Here is a 19,691-nt window from a genome sequence, read left to right on the forward strand (position 1 = left end):
TTAGGGCTTCTTTCAAGATGTCGGTCTTGTCCGATCTCCCTAGAATAAATAATTTCACCCACGGCAGCATGTGGCAAAAGTCTGCGAGCTCCTTCTCGTTCGTTAGGACTGGCTATTTGCGAAATGCAGCTATTATGTCTTCCGCTAGTCGTATTCCCGATAGTCCTTTGGTATGTCCCAGCACTTTGACCTTGGATATAAAGAACTCCGACTTCTTCGGCGACAGGGACAGTCTCGCCTATAACACTCGAGGGAAGTAGTGGTTGTGCATGAAATCCATAACGCTGTCAAAGTCGCGTCCACCGCACAAGTCGTCGTCGATGAAGCAGTTAAACCAAACTCCGTCCACTGCCTCTGTCAGAGCCGGCTCCGGATCTGGCTCTAGGATAGGGCCCGTTGCGATATCCTTTAGCCGCGTGTATGTTGTAGGGCCTCCAGTTATTCCGAAACCCATCCTCTTGTAGCAGTACATGCCGAGGCAGGTCGAGAAAGCCGTCTTGTATCGGTGCAATGGGTTAAGTTTTACTGCCCAGAAACCGTTACTCGCGTCCGTCTTGACGAGGACCTTGGAGTCATCTCTCGCAATGCCTTGCAGTATAGGTTCGATGCGTTTTATAGGGTAGGTCGATTTCATCGTTAACGCGTTCAGCAGGATCCACGGGTAAATCATGCGCAGGTCGTTGTCTGGTTTGCGGATGAACTTCGTTTTCGCGCACCACGAGCTTTCGCACCGCTCGATAATGTCCGCAGCCTCTAACCTCGGTAGCATCTTCCTTTAGTATGCCTCTTCTTCTGCTGTGTACAGTAACGGTTTGGGTGCCTTGTGTTAGACGCCCTTAGTAGGTATGTTGTGAATAACCAGATCTGTTTCCTGCATCTTGGAGATGTCCTGCACGAACACTTCTGCCTATGTTAAGTACAGGAGTTAAACTCGTCTTCGCTGTTCCGGAGTTTGCACTAGGTCCCTAAACATGTAAGGGAACTCGTGAAAGATCTCGGACAGCTGCTTCTCAAAATCTTGCAGAGACTCGAAGTCTGCACTCGTAAGAAACGGTCTGCGGTAATTCTTGGGTCTGCGCTCAGTGGGAAAACCGCCTCGTTTGCTGAACTCTCGTTCCTCTTAGGTAGTGTAGTTGACTTCCGCTTGCTGTTCCTTCATGGAAACTGACACTCCCCGGAGTTTCAGATCAGTCGACACTGGCGAGACGTGAAATGCTGCTGCCAGAAGCTTCGGGGCCACGGTACGCGGTGCGTTACTGAGGCGGGCAGAGATCCAGTCATGCGAAGAAACTGCGGCTAGAGGCTGCACCCGTACGTAATGGTGCATTGTAGATATATCGTCTTCCAGTACTTGGAACTCGTTGCCGTGGAAAAGTCTTGCTGTGTAGTCTCCGCGTGGCAGTTTTCCCGCCGGTTTATCTGGCCAGCAAAGCTCGTTAGACAGGTCGCAGATTGTTACGGGTGTAGCATTCTTCGTGAAATTCGTGCGTAGTGCCGCTGTAGCCACTGTTGTTGCTCTGCGGATCTTGCGAGCGTCGCGGTGGGATATAGGCTAAACGTAGGATGTGGGTGTAGGTTCTGCTCCTGCTAACGCTAGGTAAAGTAAAAATGCTGCCAACTCCGCTGTAAATGCATCCCCAGCCTCTTGGTCATTAGATCGGGGAGGATCTAATGACCGCTGGCTTTCCCCCGGAAAGTCAGGCCGTTCGAGTCTACGTCCATGCCTTCTGCCATCTTCTGAAGCATGCGCTGTGTGTCTGCACCCGTAGCGGCGTAGATCGTGTCGACTGCGTCTGCGCTTAAGACTAGATCTATCTTTCCCTTGGGATTGAGTTTCACCTTCGGTAGTGTGACGTTGGCCGGGTGCGTGTTCGTGATCTCGTGGTACTTTCGGTTCTCGCCTCGAATAAAGTATTAGTTTGATCCGTACAAACCCATTAGGTCGACTTGTGACATCTACTGCCTGGAAAGGAGGATGCTGTATCCCGTCGGACGCTCCATTACGTAGGCGCTGAATTTGCAGGATACCCTAGCGACTAAGATATCTACGAAAATGTATGCACGCAGTGGCTTAGAGTCGCCGTTGGCCAATGACACTGACAAAGCTAAGCTCGGTATAAACTAAAGACCCAGGCGGCGTGCAACTTCACCCGAGATAAGGTTCACCGAGGCGCCTCCATCGACCAGGGCCTTAACGGTTTAAGCGCCCGCGACAGTCACCGCCGTGTAGAAGTTGTAAACACACGTTAGGGTCTGTGATTTTGGAAGCTGTTCGACTGCACAAGCTGACGGCTGAGTGATTTCCATCATGTTAGCGGAAGTGACATGCGCGCCGGCTTCCTGGTCGGATTCGTCGATAGTGCGCTTGCTACCTGTCGCAATGTCGAAAGTCATTATGTTCGCGATGTCTGCCCTAACTAATGGACACATGTCCGCTAGGTGGATTAGTGGGACTAAGATCTCCAAGTCACGGAGTGTGGAAACTATATCGAGCTGCTGTTGACCCTTTATGCCTTTGATGTGCTAGCCAACTGCGCTATCGCGAAATTTCGATTTCACTGGGTATTTAGATAGGCCCGGTTCGGCAGTGCGTATTAGCTAGGATCCCGCAAAACCCGTGCGCTGGCTCTTATTTGCAAGCGCCATAGCCTTAGTCTCTGTAATCTTGGGTGAGTCCACATTCAGTGCGGTCGCTTCCTGGTCCTACACCGAGGTCGAGCTTAAGGTGCAGTCATCCAGATTCCACAAGCCTGCGCCAACATCCGGCTTATTAACCTCTTCCGCTGTGACCTCGTACACACTGCCAACTCCGTCTGCAGGGATCACCTCAACTGTGTTCTGGTATAGTGGCCAGTTTTCGTTGTCGTAGTCGAACCCATTAATGTATTGTTGTTCTTCAGAGTCGTCTTCCTGGAAAAACGCGGCGCAGTAAGCAAGGTAGGCCTCCGCCTAAGCAGCCTGTAGTGGGCGTTGCGCTGGAGGAGGGATCCCAGTGCGGCGTGCCCTATTTGTCAAAAACTCGTCCTTGAGTTTCTGCTGTTCGGCCACCGGCAACTTTGTCGTAGCTGAGCAATGTGCTAAAATGTGACCGTACTCGCCGCAATCGAAGCAACGAACGTTCGGACTGTTGAAGCCATCAAGAGCTGCACCCGTACGCCTCGTGGCCGCCGTCGGGTTTGGTGCGGGCTGTAACTGGTTTCCTCCGGAACTCATGTTCTATCGAATGTTCTGGCCTTGCTGTTGCACCTACTGCTGGAGCTGAGGTAGCATCGTAAAGCCTGTAGTGTTTGTCTGCTGCTTGCCCTTCGTCGGCACTGTGATAACGAGGTTCTTAATAGCGCCCACCAGGTCGTCAACCCTCGCGTCCGATTTCTTGTTCTCGGCTGCTTGCTCATTGATCATATGGTACAGCAAGCGGTCTTTCGGTAGTAAGGCCTCTAGTGCTATTTTAATGGAGTCCGTCTTCCTTGAGCCCTCGTCCTCGTTTGCTTGCATGCTGCGGACTGCTTTGACTATGTTAATAGTCTCTTCTAAGGTGTGGGTACCTAAAGCAACATTTCTAGCTACGGCTAGCTTGATGTCGCGATTGTTTAGACCGTGGACGAAGGCTTCGGCCACATGTTCGGAGAGGGTAGGATCGAGTTAGACGATAGCCCGTGCAGCGTCTGCGTAGTCCGAGATCGTGCGGTTACCCTGGGCCAAAGACTTCAAGTCTCTAAATGCGGTACGCTTGTTCTCGTTCTTGGCTCTCGGAAACCTGCTGCGCAACTTCTCTTTTAGAACCACCCAGCTGTCGGAGTAGTCGTCGTCCAGACTGTCGATGTATAGCTTCGCAGTGCCCGCTGTGCGACCGTAAGCGAACAGTGCTGCATCCGCGTTATAGTCGATCTCGTTGGAGTTAAGTCCGCGGGCTTAGGTGTCTTCGTCAAATGCTCTCTCCACCAGGCGGATGAACTTGTTAACGTTTTCTGTTGGGTCCCCCTGGAAGGTAGGTACTAAAAACCGCGCGGACATAGTTGTAGTCGACTGCACTCGTAAGGGTCTGTGTGTAGGACGCTCGGAGACTGGTGTAGAAGCTGTAGAGCTGTCGGATTAAGCAATCGCCTGTCTAAAGTTGCCGAAAGGTCGTGAAGGCAGGTCTGCACCCGTTTGGTTCTGTTGTGGAGAGTCTTTGCGGTTGTCAACGCCTCCCCAAGAGATGTGGGTAGTAGACAATTCGTCTGGTGCGTTCGTAAGAGTGTCGGAGTCGGGCAAATGACTAGCGGTGTAGAACAATCTGAGCAGTCGCTAAGCTTGTGTTTCTTAAGTTTGTGCTACCGGTGCAGCGTTCGTCTGGACTGGTGACTGTGGGAGTAGTATTGCTTGTGGTAGTGAAGATGACGGGGTGTTAGCAACGTCTGGCAATAGTATGGACGTCGCGAGGGTAAGGAGTTGTTAACGCAGCACCTGCTGTCGGTCGTCCATCAGGAAGCGCAGCCTAAGCAGGTCGGCTTAGAAACTAGGAAGGATCCTTCCGTATTGCTCGAGAAAGTGCTGGGCTGGGTGCTGCTCCTGCTGCTCGTTTAGGGAAGTTGCGTCGGCCAGGGTAAATAAGAGGTGAAAATCTCCAGGGTGTGTGTCGCGAGGTGTGAGGAACGAGTAGTGTAGTGCCGTGACGAGGCACCGGGTAAGGGCGATAGCGGTCTTTTGTGACGTGCGAAGTGTAAAGTGAACCGGTCTCGTGGTAGTCCCAAGGTTTGCTGCGGAGTCGCCTAATCACGGGATCCGTCCTAGTGAAGGTGTTGTAAGGGTCTTCCTGCACCCGCAAGGTCGCCAGGAAGGTGATTGTGTGTATATCGAGGTCGTTGTATGTCGCTCCGAGAGTGGACGTGACGGTAATGGCAATTAAGTAATCGGAGGATCTGGAGATGCGCCAGCCAGGCGTGGTTCCCTTCGCAAAGCGGCGACCAAGGCACTGCTGTCTCCAGACGGAAAAAAAAAACCCGGAGAAATTCCTCGCGAACCGCGTAGGAGAAGAAGGCGAACACGCTAGGAAAAGTCGAAGTCGAAGACGGGTTAATAAGGTAGCGGAGATACGCCAATAGAGGTAGTTCTCCCGCAGGCAGATACCTAAACTCTGCTGTCTCCAAAAGCAGAACAAACAAATCAAAAATTTCAATCCAGCGAGAGGTTAATAGAGCTCAACTTACGACCGGACCGACCCCTATTGTGGAACGTGTGGTAACATGCATACAGAGCTATCTGTGTATCTCAAGACTGCTAAAGAGGTGACCATGGTGCCAAGGCTCTAGCCTCATAGAGGCTCCACAATGTGAAGTCCCGTCGCTTCAATTCCGCTGAGTAAGACATTGGTATATACGGAGGCAGGTCCGATCAATTTGCCACAGAATCCTCGCCATTCTTGCTCCAAAACAATCCTCCCATCAAACAACGCAATATTCATCACAATGGTCATTCCTCATACATGCGAGCTCGCCCATAGCGAGACCATCAGCTCTCGTGCGATGGCACTCTGTCTCCCTTCTCCGCAGATGCCTCGGCAGAGGCTGCTGATTCGGCGGAGTCTTTGCTCTTCGCAGTCTGCGGGAAGCAGAAGCCGGGATGGCAGACCGTAAAGGCCAATACCGCAATGACAATCATGCTGCGAGGAGACATTGTCAGCCGGTGCAGCACAATGAAGAACCTCAATATACGTACCCGCCCTCGAGGACTGCGAAACTGGATTCGTGCTGCATGATCGGATTCGCCCAACCTCCGACGAGCTCCGGTATGCGGTACAGACAGCGCAGGAAGATGGCCGAATAGGCCACAGCGACAGCGATCAGGAATGAACGGAACTTTCTCTCCTGCAGGAGCGCCTTCGCAGGCTGTGCGACGTTTGCCCAATTCTTCCGGGTCCGTACGGCATACAGCCAGACCAGCGCAGCGAAAACGAGCAGGACAACCACCTGCAACACCACGCCCGCAATCATCATGTCCGTTCCGGTTTGCCGTCGCTGCCGATTGAATCCCGCGCCTCCAGCCATGCCACCTCCAACCGACTGCAGTACAAGGCAGACAATGTCGCAGGAAATGAAAATCCAAGTGTAGTACGCCGGTTTCAGGACACTGGTCTCGGAGCCGAAAGTATTGACAATATCCTTCAAAGTGATATACACCGCAGCCGCAACGAAGCTAGGCGCAAAGATGAGGGTGCTGACTTGGATGCTGAACGCCGTGTTGCCGTATGGATTCTCATGGAGCATGATCCGACCGCCATAGCCGATTGCTTCCGCGATAGACCCTACCGTGAGGACCCAAGCCAGAAACCACGTCTTGGTGAGGACTCCCGCGATGATGTGGAATATCGCAAAGGCGGCGAAAATGGCTGTGAAAAAGGCGTTGAGTGGCAGAGACGGGTAGTAGCCGTAGATCGTGTCTTCGACAGGACAATATGGTCCCACTTCGGTGCAGGTAAGGTTGACAAAGTAATTGGCCATGGTCGTCGTCCGGTGTTGAGCAGCAAGCAGTATGGCAGCTACGAGGAGAGATGGGAGCACATCACCTCTTCTTCATCAGCGACGAGCATCGCTGAAACGACATGGTCCGGCCATGGCAACATTGGCATCGAAGTCGGCTGAATTTTGGACCGCATTGTGGACCGCCACGAGGTGCTGCGCAACGAATACATTTCTTGGTATTGATAACGTGTGGTCTGGCGAAGAAACATCCCGAGGGCTGATCATCGGGGTTGTTTTACGGCCGAACCGGGGTTGTAGTGCGGAACACCCCTGGGGCAATCCTTGTCTAGCACGGGATGTTGCGTACGATGGACACATCACCCGAAACAACCACCCGATGGACCACGCCGACATGCATGAGGAAGATCTTCGTGCCGCTCAAGATAGGAGCCTGGGAGGGATGAGGATGATGACGACTCCGCCCACGGAGACAGGCGCGATGACATTCCAGGCGAGGGACCTGGAGAGTGGCCGAGGATGTCCTTTTGAAACCACCGAAGTCCATCGAGGAACTGGCAGAGGCAAACGATTCTCAACACCACGAAGCAGATCATGACATCAAACAACCACGTCGGCAATTGGCCAAACGCAGCCGGGGTGAGTCGATCGAAGCCTTCAACTCGATCACGGATGATCGCCAGCCAGCTGACCACACCTCCATCCTCGTAGTTCCAAGTAGACGCCGAACAACGCTCTGCAATCGAGCTACCCGTCAAAGGAACCTTCCCCCGAGCCCTCGCCGGCACACTCTACCGCACCGGACCAGCCTACGCACAAGTCGGTGACTTCAAACTGAGCCACTGGTTCGATGGCTTCACCCAACTCTACCGCTTTCAGATCATCCCAGACGACGACCAAGACGGCGCAACATGCAAGATCCTATTCAATTCCCGCCGTCAAGTCGACGGTCTGATGGAGAAAGCGAGGAAGAGCAAGCGACTAGACGGCATCACATTCGCGCAAAAGCGAGATCCATGCGAGGGATTCTTTGGGAAGGTCATGACGCTGTTTACTTCGGCGTTTGCGAAACGGGAGGGACCAGAGGACTTGATGTCTGGCGTCACGGTTCATCGTGCCGTGCATGGTGGAGGTGGAGGCAACAACTTGCTTGAGACTCGAACGGATCAGGGTGCTTTCAAGACCGTTGATGCGACGACCTTGGAGCCTAAAGAAGTCATCACGCAGACGAAGCTGCATCCAGATCTCACGGGTCCCATGTCCTGCGCCCATGCACAATTCGATCCGGTGACTGGAGACGCTTTCAACTTCAATCTGGCGTTCGGACGACATGCTACTTACAAAATGTACTGCACGTCCGCCGCGACTGGCAAAACGGAGATTCTGGCAACCATCACCGAGCCGGATATTCCTGCAGCATACTTGCACGCCTTCTTTCTGACTGAGAACTATGTGATACTCTGTGTCTGGAGCTCCCATTACGCAGCTGGAGGGCTCAAGACACTATGGGAACGCAACGTTCTCGATGCTTTGACGCCCTTCGACGACGCAAAACCAGTACATTGGCTCGTCGTCGATCGGAAGAACGGTAACGCCAGCAATGGTGCCGTGAAGCGGTTCACCTCAAAAGCCATGTTCGCTTTCCACACGGTCAACGCGTTCGAAGTCAAGAACGAAAATGGCACGACGGACTTGCTGTGCGACATTGTCGAGTATCCAACCATGGAAGTGCTGCAAGGACTGTACTACGAGAACCTTGTATCTGACGGAGCTGGAGCCCGAGATCGAGGTATTAAAAAGTCAACACTCGCTCGATACCGTTTGAAAAACGTCACCAGCCCTTCGAAAGCACCAGAGCCAGCGGAGTCCGACTTCCGTATCGCCTTCAACGGCGACCTCCCAACCATCAATCCAACACTGCACACCAAACCCTACCAATACGTCTATGGTATCGGCGACCACGGACTCTCGAGTTTCTACGACAGCATAGTCAAAGTGGACTTGAAAACACAAGTGATGAAGCGCTGGTCTGTGGCGAAACATACTCCCGGCGAGCCGATTTTTGTCGTGGACGAGGCGAGGAAGGATAAAGAGGACGGTGGCTGGCTGTTGAGTTGTGTTCTGGATGGGGAGAAGAGTACCAGCTACTTGCTGTGTCTGGACGCTGAGACGTTGCAGGAAGTTGGGAAGGCTGAGGGCGATGTGCCTTGGGGGATTGGATTTCATGGGGATTATCATAAGTGAGCCCGGCATTGTTTGCGCGGGGTGAGGATATAGATGGATCCGCTGAATTTGCAACGATCTCAGACTCTCTCCGAGCATATTCCGGGCACCCACTTCGAGCTTCTCCCGTCCGTGGCGTGATGTTCAGTCGTCAAGGACTGGAACTGAAACCCTCAATCGAAACCAACCCATGTTGCCGGTCGAGCGAAGATCAGCAGCTTTTCCCGAAATCTGGCGGACCGATTATACTCCGCGGCATGATCGTTTCCCCCATATATATGCGCCGTCGGGCCCGAAAGAGTGACGCACAAGATCAAGGTTCCAATATATGGTGGTCGAGCAACCTACTGGTCAAGGTCCGGAATCACACATTATCACTCAGCCACAATGGAGATCGTCGAACAACCACTGTTCACCAAGCGAAAGCTGCGAGTCGTAGCCATTGGAGCGGGCTTTTCAAATCTGACACTGGCGTACAAGCACAAACATACCGGAGACCACAGTTACATCGACCTGCAGATCTACGAGAAGAATCCGGAGATTGGTGGAACTTGGGTATGGCTCGAGAAAGAGATGTTCATTCCTTCAAGGCTTTATGCTGATGTGGCTTCTTCCAGTACGAGAACCGATATCCCGGAGCGGCATGCGATGTTCCGGCACACGTCTACTGCTTTCCCTTCGCATCCAATCCGAATTGGTCGTCGTTCTACGTCTCCGGTGGAGAGATCTTCGAGTACATCAAGAAGACGGCGGATGACTTTGGACTGAGGGAATGCATTCGTCTCAACTCCAGGGTGATTGCCGCGGTATGGTCAGACGAGAGAGGCAAATGGGATATCACAATCGAGACCTCATCAGGCGAGACGATTCAAGATGAAGCCGACATCCTTGTCAACGGCTCCGGGTTCCTCAACAGCTGGAAATGGCCCGACATACCCGGAATCAAAGACTACAAAGGCGAATTGATCCACAGCGCCAACTGGCGAGACGTCGATCTATCAGGGAAAAAGGTCGGACTGATCGGCAACGGTTCCACGGGAGTACAGATACTGCCACAAATCCAACAGAAAGCCGCGAGCGTACACTCCTACATGCGAACACCCACATGGATCATTCCCAATTTCCTGGGTGACCACACGCCAGAAGGGAAAAATTTCGCCTATACCGAGCAGCAGAAACAGCGGTGGCGTGCTCATCCGGAGGAACTGGAGGAAGTGCGTCGAACTCTCGAACATGCTTTCAATCAGTCGTACCCCTTGTTTTTGAAGGACTCACCACAGCAAATCGGCGGGAGAGAATGGTTTGCTGGGATGATGAAAGAAAGGTTGGGAGGAGACGAAGAGCTGATCAAGCGGTTGGTGCCGGACTACGAGGTCGGATGTAGGAGGATCACGCCGGGCGAAGGTGAGTCGTCGTCGCTGTCCTTCTCCTTCGAACCCAGCTAACATGTGCGCAAAGGCTACCTCGAAGCCCTCCAGTCCGACAACGTACACAAGCACTTCGAGCCGATCGTCCGCTTCACCGAGTCAGGCATCATCTCGCAACCCGCACCAGACTCCGAACCTCAGACAACAGAACTCGACGTCGTGATCTGTGCGACTGGCTTCGACGTGAGTTTCAAACCCGCCTGGACGATGAAAGGACTGCACGGCGCAGACCTCAAGGAGATCTGGAAAGACGACTCGGAAGCATTCCTTGGAATCTTCGCACCCGAGATGCCGAATTACTTCACAGCGACAGGACCCAATACACCGACTGGGGTTGGGAGCATCTTCGGTATGATCGATGCAACCGCTGAATACATTTTGAAATGGTGCTCCAAAATCGCCGGCGAGGGTATCAAGTACGTTCTGCAGTGTCAGTTGGATACGACCAAGCTGACATATCAAACAGGAGTGTCACCGTCAAGCCTGACGTCCTGCGCGAATTCAACGACTACTCGCAAGCCTTCCTTCAGCGGACAGTATGGTCCGGCGGCTGCAAGTCGTGGTATCGGAATGCAGCAGCGGGCGACAAGGTCCGGGCCATGTATCCTGGAAGTCTCATCCACTTCCGACAGATGCTGGACGCATTTCGGACGGAGGATTTTGATATCGTGCCGTGGAATCCGAAGAATAGATTTACGTTTATGGGGAATGGGTTCACTGAGCTGGAAGCCAAGGGTGGGAATCTGGCCTACTACCTTGATGGGTAGTAGGACTTGTAGGATACACGGCGTGTTCAAGCAGTATCATATTTCGGCAATGGAACGTCGCAAGCTTCGCGGTATTTGCCCACAATCCGGCCGGAGTCGCCGCAAGCCTACTTGAGGCTCGAGGATAAGGATACATTACCGACTAGGGCCGTGAAGACCTTGGCACAGGGTATTCTCGTAGCAGTCTTCGTGCGAACGTATGATACGGCATGAGCTCCATGCCTTGTCGCGAGCCATGGATCAAGCGAGACCTGCATATGCCCCCGGCTTCTAAAGCAGATGGCACTCCAAATGCTTTCATACCTTGCGAGCCCTACGGTAGCTGTCAGACTCGCAAGTCTGTGTATTATTAATGGAGCCAGCGTCATCGGGGTCTTCGTTTGAGCCGCACAAAGCGAGTAGAGGGCAGAGAAGTTGTGCCCAGGCGGCGAACATCGGACTTGATGTTACAATGGAGCGTACGAGGTTCGTGGAAGTCAAAAAAAGGTTCGGGTATGATACCAGGAAAAGCACGTTTCATCGCCTGACATGGATGACTTGGAGGTTCTTGGAGGTTGTAGAAAGACTACAGCAACGCATGAATGGTTCGCTGCCGGATTCACTATTGGATTAAACAGCACAAAGCCTCCAAAAGTCGACAGACCAAAGGAAATCACTGTCATGATCCATCGATCGAGACTCCTCGACATCGAAATAAGACCAATCCCTTCAACCACCGGCGCCATACCGTCCCGCCAAACCTCAAGCAAAGATGTTCATCCCCAACTGGTAAGCGAAGTTCAACGTATCTTGCGCAGTCTGCACAGTCTGAATCTTACCCGAGCAAGGATCGAAAGCAACAAGATCCGTGCCATCGAAGCTGATACGGTCACCAGCCTTCCTGATCCTATCGTCCGACCACATTAGCACAAGACTCCTCGCACTGCGCAGGAAGAGACACTCACGGAGAAGGATTGTCCGAGCCAATGACAGCATTGACGGTCCACCTCGTCACCAGCCTCGTGCCGTCGGAGTTCGCAAAAGCGTAGTTGTTAACGGCGCCATACGAACTATACCCCTTCCTCGACTCCTTGACAAAAGCCAGCAATTGCTCTTCGTTGTGGACGTTGAGCATTTCAGTCTTTTGCTTGGTGTAGTCAGGTCCGTAAGGGAGACGGTCGGTCTGGATGAGGATGTCGGGCATGATGGTTGCTTTGAGCAGGGCGTCGGAGGTGTCGCCCTTCCAGATTTTGGCCCAGTTCTCCATGACGGCCGTGATGCTGATTTTGTTGCTGCAGCTTTGGCGGGTTGAGAGGTCCGGGACGGGGGTTGCTGTTGCGAGGATGCTGGTCAAGAGGACCGCGGTCAGGACTCGGAGGGAGGGCATGGTGATTGTGGGAAGATGTTTGAATGTCTGTCATTGGGTCAGTCAATGTTTGCGGTGCCGCGCTATGTTCTCGATGCAGACTGACCGACTGGAGACTGAGGTTTGGAGTTTGAAGAGTCTGGGAATAGACGGTGAAAGTGGTACTGCTGCTTCTCCATCCCATTTCCCAGTCACAAGGCCTCCTTCTATACTTCACCGCCCATCATGAGCCCTGTCTCCCGTCCCGTCCATCCATCCTCATGTCTGAGCTTTGTCTCCCCCTCCGGACAGCCAAGAGAGCAAAGACACCGGCTTGGTACGCCATTTCGCTTGTAATCCGCTTGTGAAGAAAGCATTGACTGAGCATATTGACTGGGGAAAGTGAGACAGACAAACCACTCTCGCCCGCGTGGTTCGTAGACCTAGTTCACTATTACCACTCACCCGGTGCGCGCCTGCGACCCTCCCTTTCTGGACTCTGGTACCATGCTTCGAACCACGTGGTCGCAAGTAGGGTTCCAGAACTGCTTGAATAGCGTCTACTTCGATGGGGTAGACTGGACGGAAAATCCCCAAGGCCTGAGACATGAAGTCGGCTGTCAACAACGTGGTCGCAGGGTTGCTGTATGCGAAGGCAATCATACTGCGCCCGTGGGAACCACTGTGGAACCCTCCGCGGTACATTTTTACCGACAATCAGGCGTGTGGAGACCATTCATGTTCACTGCATGCGGTCCCTAGCCTAGTGCTCGCAGCACGCGTGCTAACCTAGCGACCTGCGTCAAACGATGTTGAGCCGTGGAAGCGATGTGGTACGGGAAGTTGAACCATCAATGGCTCATGCCGTTGTCGAGTGATGAACGTGTTGCATATGACCCTCTTATTGGTACCAATCGGATTATCAGGGTTCATGTTCGGGTCATCATGATGGAACGACTGGCCAAGGCCGAAGATCAGGAGAAACTGCAAGTTCAGCAGGCCGAAGTTTTGCAGACGGTGCAAGCGAGATCAGCTGAAGCCGTTTTGCCGTGGGGCGAACGCATAGAGCACGAGGATGGTGGTGCGCTGCCTAAGGCCGAATGTCAGAGGTTGGAAGAGACAGACAAGGTAAGTCTTCTAGGATGTCATTCACTGCAGTGAGAAATCTATCTGAACATACCCAAAAGCAGTCTCTCCCGCGCTCCCACCCATACACGCGGACTGTTGCGCTTCGGCGTTCCTTCTCAATTCGACCTGATTGTGGAGATCAACGAGCAACGACTCCATACTCAAGCGGATCCAGCCTGCCGATTCCGCCTCGACAATCGACAATCGATAATCGACAATCGACCCGAAAATCTGTTCACCCAGATCTCGGATTTCCATCTACTGCTCCAGGTCGTCCCAATCCCTCGCAACGCTTTCCAGAAAGAGAACAATGTCCGTACACATTTCTCGGACAAACGCCAATTCCTGGCTATCGTCACCAACCCCAATCGCGCCCGGCCACCAGGTCAGCGTCAAGTTCAGAGGTCCATTTTTCGTGCTAGCAAAATTGAAGAGGAATACTGGACCCGCGGGATAGCTGTGCTGGGAGAATCTCATGTCATCAATGGACCAGGCAGACGGGTCCGTCGCTTTGGGTGCGTCGAATGATCCGACATTGCTTAGGGTGAAGGACTCATTGCGAGGCATCTTCAAGCAACCAAGTAGCCAGTTCTGGACCGAGGGCAGATAGCTGAGCAGATGCGTGACATGATCCACAAAGGTTTTTGAGCGCTGTAGAAGTAAATCGGTGGTGTTCTTGATCTTTTCCCAATCTTCGCTTCCCAAGAGTGGCTCGCGGTCCAACGTCGTGGAGCCTACTTCGATGACTTCAAGGTTGCTTGAAACTATGTTTCCCCATTCGTTCGAGTCGTACTGTAGTGTGTTGCGCAAGTCCACGGGTGTGAAGCAAGCGAATTGGGTGTGATGCTGACCTCGGCGGTGAAGAGCTCTGGAGATGGCGCGAGCGATAACGTGATCCAGAAGGGCAGATAGCTTCGAGCCTTGCTGTCGGCAGGCCAAAACGGATTTCTGAATCAAGGCATGCGAAATGGTGAAGAGTTCCAATTTATAGAGAGGGAACTTCGGGCCTGGATATTCGGGTCGTGTGCTTGAGCCCTTCCAGAAGGGCGTGTCGGTGTCTGGGCCTTGTTTCGCAGCTTGCAGTAGCTCTTTGGAGATGGACAATTTGCCGCTGTCGTTTATTGCAACCGGAACGGTGTAATTCGACGGTGTCGCAAATTCGGGTGTGGAATCGAATCCGATGTTTTCTATGTCTTGGAGCGCCTGGAGAAATGTTTGGTGGAAGCTGAATGTCGAGCGACCATCGATGAAGGCGTGCGAGCAGACGAAGGCAAGCAAGATCCGATCCTCGGTTTTGGACCGGATGGGAAGTTGAATTACTCGCCACTGAGGATGACCAGAATGCAGAGGCAGATCGTGTGCGTTCCTTAGAAACTGAAGGGTGTTCTCGGGTCCATCATCATCGACAGCATCGAAAGTCACCACATGCTTCGTCAGGTCCATCAGTGAAGCCTGTCGAAGCTGTGGAGCTTCGGTGTCGGCGTCCTCGACGATCGTACACAGCGCATGATGCTGTGTTATGCAGTGTTTCAAAGCTTTGAAGATCGTTGCATGGGAGATGCACTCGCTCGATGACCAGGGCCGAGTGTATGTTCCCACCGCCATGATATATCCATAGAGATTCATGGCATCTCGTGCTATGCAACTTCTTTCTATGCCATCTGCAACATGTGTCAGCATCGTATTCCAGTGGATAAATGACCGTGTGGTTCAATCGTACTGGCTGCTCGCGAGGACCGCAATGGCTTGACTGTCGCAAAGTCGACCGTTGTAAGCTTCGTTGCTTCGGTGATCGCTGTCGCGGTGTGTTGCATGACTGTAGCCATGCTTACTCTTGTGTGTTGACGGAGAGATGCTGAGAGTTCTTGCAGTTCGTGGACATCTCAGTGAACACTGACAGTTGCTATAGCGGAAACCTTACGGCCGTGAGATTAAGGTGGTCAATATATCTCGGTGAGTTCATGAATACGGAACACGGCCCATTTGGAGACCATGGCCAAATCGTTGCCGGGCTCCTGGTTGCCCCGGATTGAGGCTCCGCGGGCAAGTCATGATCACGGCGATCTGGAAACGAAAGACTCGTAGATCAGGGAGATGACGGCGACTCCGAATACAACCATGGTCTGTCCCACCATGGGTTGCGCAAGAGGTCAGCAGTGAGCGAGGCATGGAGCAATGAGATGCCGGATGAAGCGCTTCGGCGCATTTCCGTCGGTGTTCTTGTCCATCCGCGGGCTCTTCGCTCTCGAATTTCCTCGACGTCTCGGCGTCTCTTTGCGCAGCAATTGAGCGAGACTGTCGTGGTCGAGATACCAAGGATGATGAAGCTGGTATCGTTGTTGAGTCCAAAGACGAGGTAAAAGGAAGGAAGGAGAGAAGGAATCCGAGCTCAAGTCATGACGACGCATATTCTAGTTCTATCCTGCCTCAGGCATCATTGGCAACTCAGGCCTCAATAGTTCTACTTCAAGACATCTATCTTTTCTCTGTGCAACAGAGGCTAACAGTCTTCGTACAAGGTCAGTGTCGACTCAAGACAAAGGCATCCATTGTTCAGCTACACGATGAGGCACATATGGTATACTGTATCCATCTATTCAACTGTCTGATATATCGCTGTAATATAGAGGTAACAGACCGCCTCTCAACTGGGTATAGTCCTGTATCACAATAATCAAAACAAAAAACATGCTTCCGACCATCTCCCAACCTTGATTCTACCGCACCTCCGCCGGCCACGCAACATCCTCGATCCATCCGCAACATACACCCACGTGTCTCACATCTGCTGCTGGAACATCTCTCCCTGGCCCGCCGTCAGCATGCCCTGCCCGTCTCCCCATGCCAACTGCGGGTATTCGTTGGAGATGACGGCCTCGATCTCGTGATGCAGCGCCTGCGCCCTCGCCACGCCGGCATGGTGTCCTTTGTCCGACAGGAACAGTTTGGTGGGTAGTAGCACAAGGTCCATTTTCCGGAGTAGGAACATGTTCTCCAGGTGGGTGCTCGCGGGTGTGGACATTGACGACGAGTCCGATAGCCGCGAGATGATCAGCCCACAGACGTCCAAGAACTGGAGCATGGCCGCCAGGACCAGCGCTGTGGCCGGGCATGCCGGACCGGATGTGTTTTGAGGAGGCATGTTCGTAGCGGCGGTGCACATCCGGAGCATGTCGTGGAACAGGTTGTGGTGTACTGACGGCGAGAAGGAAGGTCGACGGCTGACGTGCGAGCGATATTCGTGGAGGTCCTTGCACAGCTGCATCGTCGTGTCGAAGCTCACGTCATTGTCGGTCGTCGCGGCAGTTGATGATGGGATGGACCGTGACTGGAAGCTCCCGTGCGACATGTCGGGCATGCTACCGAATGTTGAGTACGAATCCGATCGTTGCATGCCGGGCACTGGCTGGGAAAGCGAATATTGCATCGACTCGGGGATGCAGTTCATGCCCGAATGGTCATGGTGGGCATACGACAGCTGTGTTGCAGCATCCCCCCAGCTGGCTGTGTTGACATATGACTCGTCGCCGCTGCTGAGACTGCTCCAGAAGACATTCATCGAGTCGGCGTTGTTCATGTCTGGCATTGGGTTGTTGTCCATCTCTGGCATCGGAGGCGCTTCGTGCTTCATCTCGACGGGTGGAGGACTTTCCGAGGAAGACCATTGTCGACTTGTGGGCGAAGGTTGCTTTTCGGCTGCTGCTGCACTATTGCTCGATCCCAGTCTCTTCGGTCGTCCGGGCTTACGCCGAGGTGCGAACAAGCAAGCGATGCCGCTGTGTGTGCACAAGGTACATGAGCTTTCACCCGGTGGTATGATACATCTGATCTTTCTTCTGTGGTGCGGATTGGAGTCAGCTACTATCGATGAAAGGATTGGATGCTCAATGCTTGATGTTCGATGCATCCGGCTTGTTGTTGAGGTCTCACCTGTGGCATGGCTCGCAAGCTCCTCTGAATTGGAACCCGGCTGCAGACGACATCGTTCAAGGTTGAGAACTTTTGAGTTTGGGAGTTTTCAAGATGCTCAGGAAGAGTTCGATCGTGGTTCAACAAGAGCTTGTAATCAACCCTGAGGTTGCAGCACTCATCCTTATGTATTGAGCAGGACGATCCCTAACACCCTTCCAGATCCACACTCGAACCGCACGATTGCATCTAGCGCCAAAAGTGATAGCTATGTTTCGAACAGCGCAATCCGCAACAATGCTGGTCATGGGGCAATGGAGTGCTGCAACTGGGCACAGTCGCTGAGGCGCCCTGGTAACCGACCCTGGTCTTCGGCCATAACGGTCTACTGTACGCTTGCAATCCTGCTGAGACCACGTTCGACCTTGTCGGAATCGGGCGTCCGAAGAAGCGGCTAACGTCGAGTGGATCAACTGCTTTGCCGAAACGACAAACCCACTGTAGGGCCAGGTCCAGGGCAACGGTCTTGCGGCCGCTCGGAACTTTCCCGGCTTCAAGATGAGGACGACGGCGTGATCAAGCGACGATATTGGGAGCTCTGCCCAATTTCACCATCGCCTTGGGACTCGCCTATTTCCCTTCACTGAGTAATGCATCCTCCTCCTCTTGGCTTCACCGCTTCCAATATGCGGCCGTATAACTTGAAGTGTCGATCTCGATACGCGAATGAACGAACCCGCCGACCACACTTCCCTCGTCGAATAGACCGGCCATTCGGTCTGCCATACACCCTGATCGACGCTGTGGAGGCATTCACCCACCTTCGCCAACCTCAGGGACCGTGGGGAATGGACGTCGCCTCGAGGAAAAGGGACCCTATCAGTTCTAAACGATTCTCCACTGGAAGCACATCTGAGGTGGATATTTGAGGCTGACCATGGCTTCAACCGACAGGGAGATTTACGACACTGTTCTCCACACTTGCAGATCCGATTGATGACTGTCCCATCCTACGATCCTGACATCGACGTCAAAATGTCTCACCCTGACGGCCATCGAATGCGGCGCTCGTTACGGCCTGCCTCGGTTAAGCTCGTCACGAGCGTCACTCTGTCTCGGGAATGGACATTCTTCTCCGCAGTCTCAGGTCTTTGCAACCGGATGGATATATCTCGACAAGGATGAACAAGCAGTCGGGACACACGCCTTAGGGTTTTCGGACCGAGTCAGTCATTGCGTTGATGCCAGTGCGGTGGTGTGGACCACGTGCCACATCCACCCCGGCTCGAACGCCGCTACCAGCCGATCACAATCCTCGCGTGGCTCTTGCGTGGGTGGCACGTTATTGCTCACACCCAAAGCGATCTGCACACGACATGATCGACGGGCGAAGTAGCCGACGCCCGAGCTGATCCGCCAGGTCCATACCTCTCGCCTTATCTATCTTTCCGCCTTACACTTCGGGCTGGATGTACGGATGAGAGTCCTGAACAACAGACGATGCGTTTCTTGAGCCGTTGAGAACCGATGACCAATGAACACATCACTTACTCGCAGCAGCCGGCATGGACCAGATTGAGAAATGATTCTTGGATCATCCTTGGCTCTACAGACATCGACGTATCGCTGGCCGGATCAGCGTATCCGTACCTTAATGAAAGGCTTGGATGGCTTGGAAGGCTATCTGTGGCTCAGTACCTGCACATCACGGTGGTCGGATTCAGTAATCGCAAGCATTCGGCAGCCACGCGAGGTGATCTTCTAGCGGCCACGCTAGATCTATGTTTGTCTCAGTGCTAGTGCATGTTGTACTACGGCCGTCGGCCGAACAGCGAACCGTGTTGCGAACTATCGATCCATACAGTCCTAGGATGTTGATCATTGGGGTTGCGCGAAAATCACGACGTTATCTCGCAAAATTGCAGCACGGTGAGCTTGACAGTCCAAGCACTCTTGGCCGATCAACACTCCACGCTCGGGTGATTGACACCAAAAGCCGACGGCTTCGCTTCCAGGCCATTGAGACCCGATTTTCTCGCCTCGCAACAGAACTCCCGCTGACAAGCCGAACTAGCTTCGACGCTCGCTATCAACCCCAGGGGTATGGACCCACCCGCGACACTAGTTCTAAGCCACGCGTCGTTTCACCTTGTCAATGATCGTCAGATTTACTTTTCACTAGCGAACGTCAGAGGGCTGGTGATCCTCGCAACGCACGTTATCCACATTCCCTCGGTCGGGTCCGACGCCAAGGGCTTTTCTGTGACTTCTGTCAGCCCCATTCTAAGCACGTATCGCTTATTAGCGTCGTGGGACCCGCAACACTGTTCATCGTTCGGCCTTCCTCTCGACTCGACCTCGTGGCGACTTTACGTGCGGATGCCTCACGTTCGGTCTAATCATGTCCGCTTTGCTTGGCGGCGCTGCGACCACATTGCGCCGCGGTATTCTAGGC

The 19,691-nt window shown here is 53.3% G+C and overlaps 7 protein-coding genes across 7 annotated transcripts; 2 read left to right on the forward strand and 5 right to left on the reverse strand.

The window, feature by feature from the left end:
* Positions 1 to 2,703: 2,703 nt before the first annotated feature.
* Positions 2,704 to 3,213, reverse strand: MYCGRDRAFT_93619 (uncharacterized protein; the record flags this gene model as incomplete). Its single annotated transcript, XM_003851950.1, has 2 exons — positions 2,704 to 2,949; positions 3,118 to 3,213. 2 exons carry the CDS (start codon positions 3,211 to 3,213, stop codon positions 2,704 to 2,706), a joined length of 342 nt encoding a protein of 113 aa, XP_003851998.1.
* Positions 3,214 to 5,490: 2,277 nt separating this feature from the next.
* Positions 5,491 to 6,479, reverse strand: MYCGRDRAFT_44018 (uncharacterized protein; the record flags this gene model as incomplete). The annotated part of the gene is made up of 2 exons (XM_003851949.1): positions 5,491 to 5,641; positions 5,698 to 6,479. 2 exons carry the CDS (start codon positions 6,477 to 6,479, stop codon positions 5,491 to 5,493), a joined length of 933 nt encoding a protein of 310 aa, XP_003851997.1.
* A 450-nt stretch (positions 6,480 to 6,929) lies between these two features.
* Positions 6,930 to 8,702, forward strand: MYCGRDRAFT_72713 (uncharacterized protein; the record flags this gene model as incomplete). Its single annotated transcript, XM_003851282.1, has 2 exons — positions 6,930 to 7,097; positions 7,170 to 8,702. 2 exons carry the CDS (start codon positions 7,053 to 7,055, stop codon positions 8,700 to 8,702), a joined length of 1,578 nt encoding a protein of 525 aa, XP_003851330.1.
* Positions 8,703 to 9,068: 366 nt separating this feature from the next.
* Positions 9,069 to 10,875, forward strand: MYCGRDRAFT_86340 (uncharacterized protein; the record flags this gene model as incomplete). Its single annotated transcript, XM_003851283.1, has 4 exons — positions 9,069 to 9,236; positions 9,299 to 10,085; positions 10,140 to 10,524; positions 10,575 to 10,875. 4 exons carry the CDS (start codon positions 9,069 to 9,071, stop codon positions 10,873 to 10,875), a joined length of 1,641 nt encoding a protein of 546 aa, XP_003851331.1.
* A 741-nt stretch (positions 10,876 to 11,616) lies between these two features.
* MYCGRDRAFT_93623 (uncharacterized protein) lies at positions 11,617 to 12,862 on the reverse strand (the record flags this gene model as incomplete). The annotated part of the gene is made up of 3 exons (XM_003851948.1): positions 11,617 to 11,761; positions 11,820 to 12,268; positions 12,665 to 12,862. The coding sequence occupies 3 exons, from the start codon at positions 12,860 to 12,862 to the stop codon at positions 11,617 to 11,619; spliced, it is 792 nt and encodes a 263-aa protein (XP_003851996.1).
* Positions 12,863 to 13,585: 723 nt separating this feature from the next.
* MYCGRDRAFT_93624 (uncharacterized protein) lies at positions 13,586 to 15,153 on the reverse strand (the record flags this gene model as incomplete). The annotated part of the gene is made up of 2 exons (XM_003851947.1): positions 13,586 to 14,988; positions 15,048 to 15,153. 2 exons carry the CDS (start codon positions 15,151 to 15,153, stop codon positions 13,586 to 13,588), a joined length of 1,509 nt encoding a protein of 502 aa, XP_003851995.1.
* Positions 15,154 to 16,106: 953 nt separating this feature from the next.
* On the reverse strand, positions 16,107 to 17,310 carry MYCGRDRAFT_93625 (uncharacterized protein; the record flags this gene model as incomplete). The annotated part of the gene is made up of 2 exons (XM_003851946.1): positions 16,107 to 17,103; positions 17,258 to 17,310. The coding sequence occupies 2 exons, from the start codon at positions 17,308 to 17,310 to the stop codon at positions 16,107 to 16,109; spliced, it is 1,050 nt and encodes a 349-aa protein (XP_003851994.1).
* Between the last annotated feature and the right edge of the window lie 2,381 nt (positions 17,311 to 19,691).

The sequence above is a fragment of the Zymoseptoria tritici genome, chromosome 6 (assembly GCF_000219625.1).
Source record: "Zymoseptoria tritici IPO323 chromosome 6, whole genome shotgun sequence".
NCBI lineage: Eukaryota > Fungi > Ascomycota > Dothideomycetes > Mycosphaerellales > Mycosphaerellaceae > Zymoseptoria > Zymoseptoria tritici.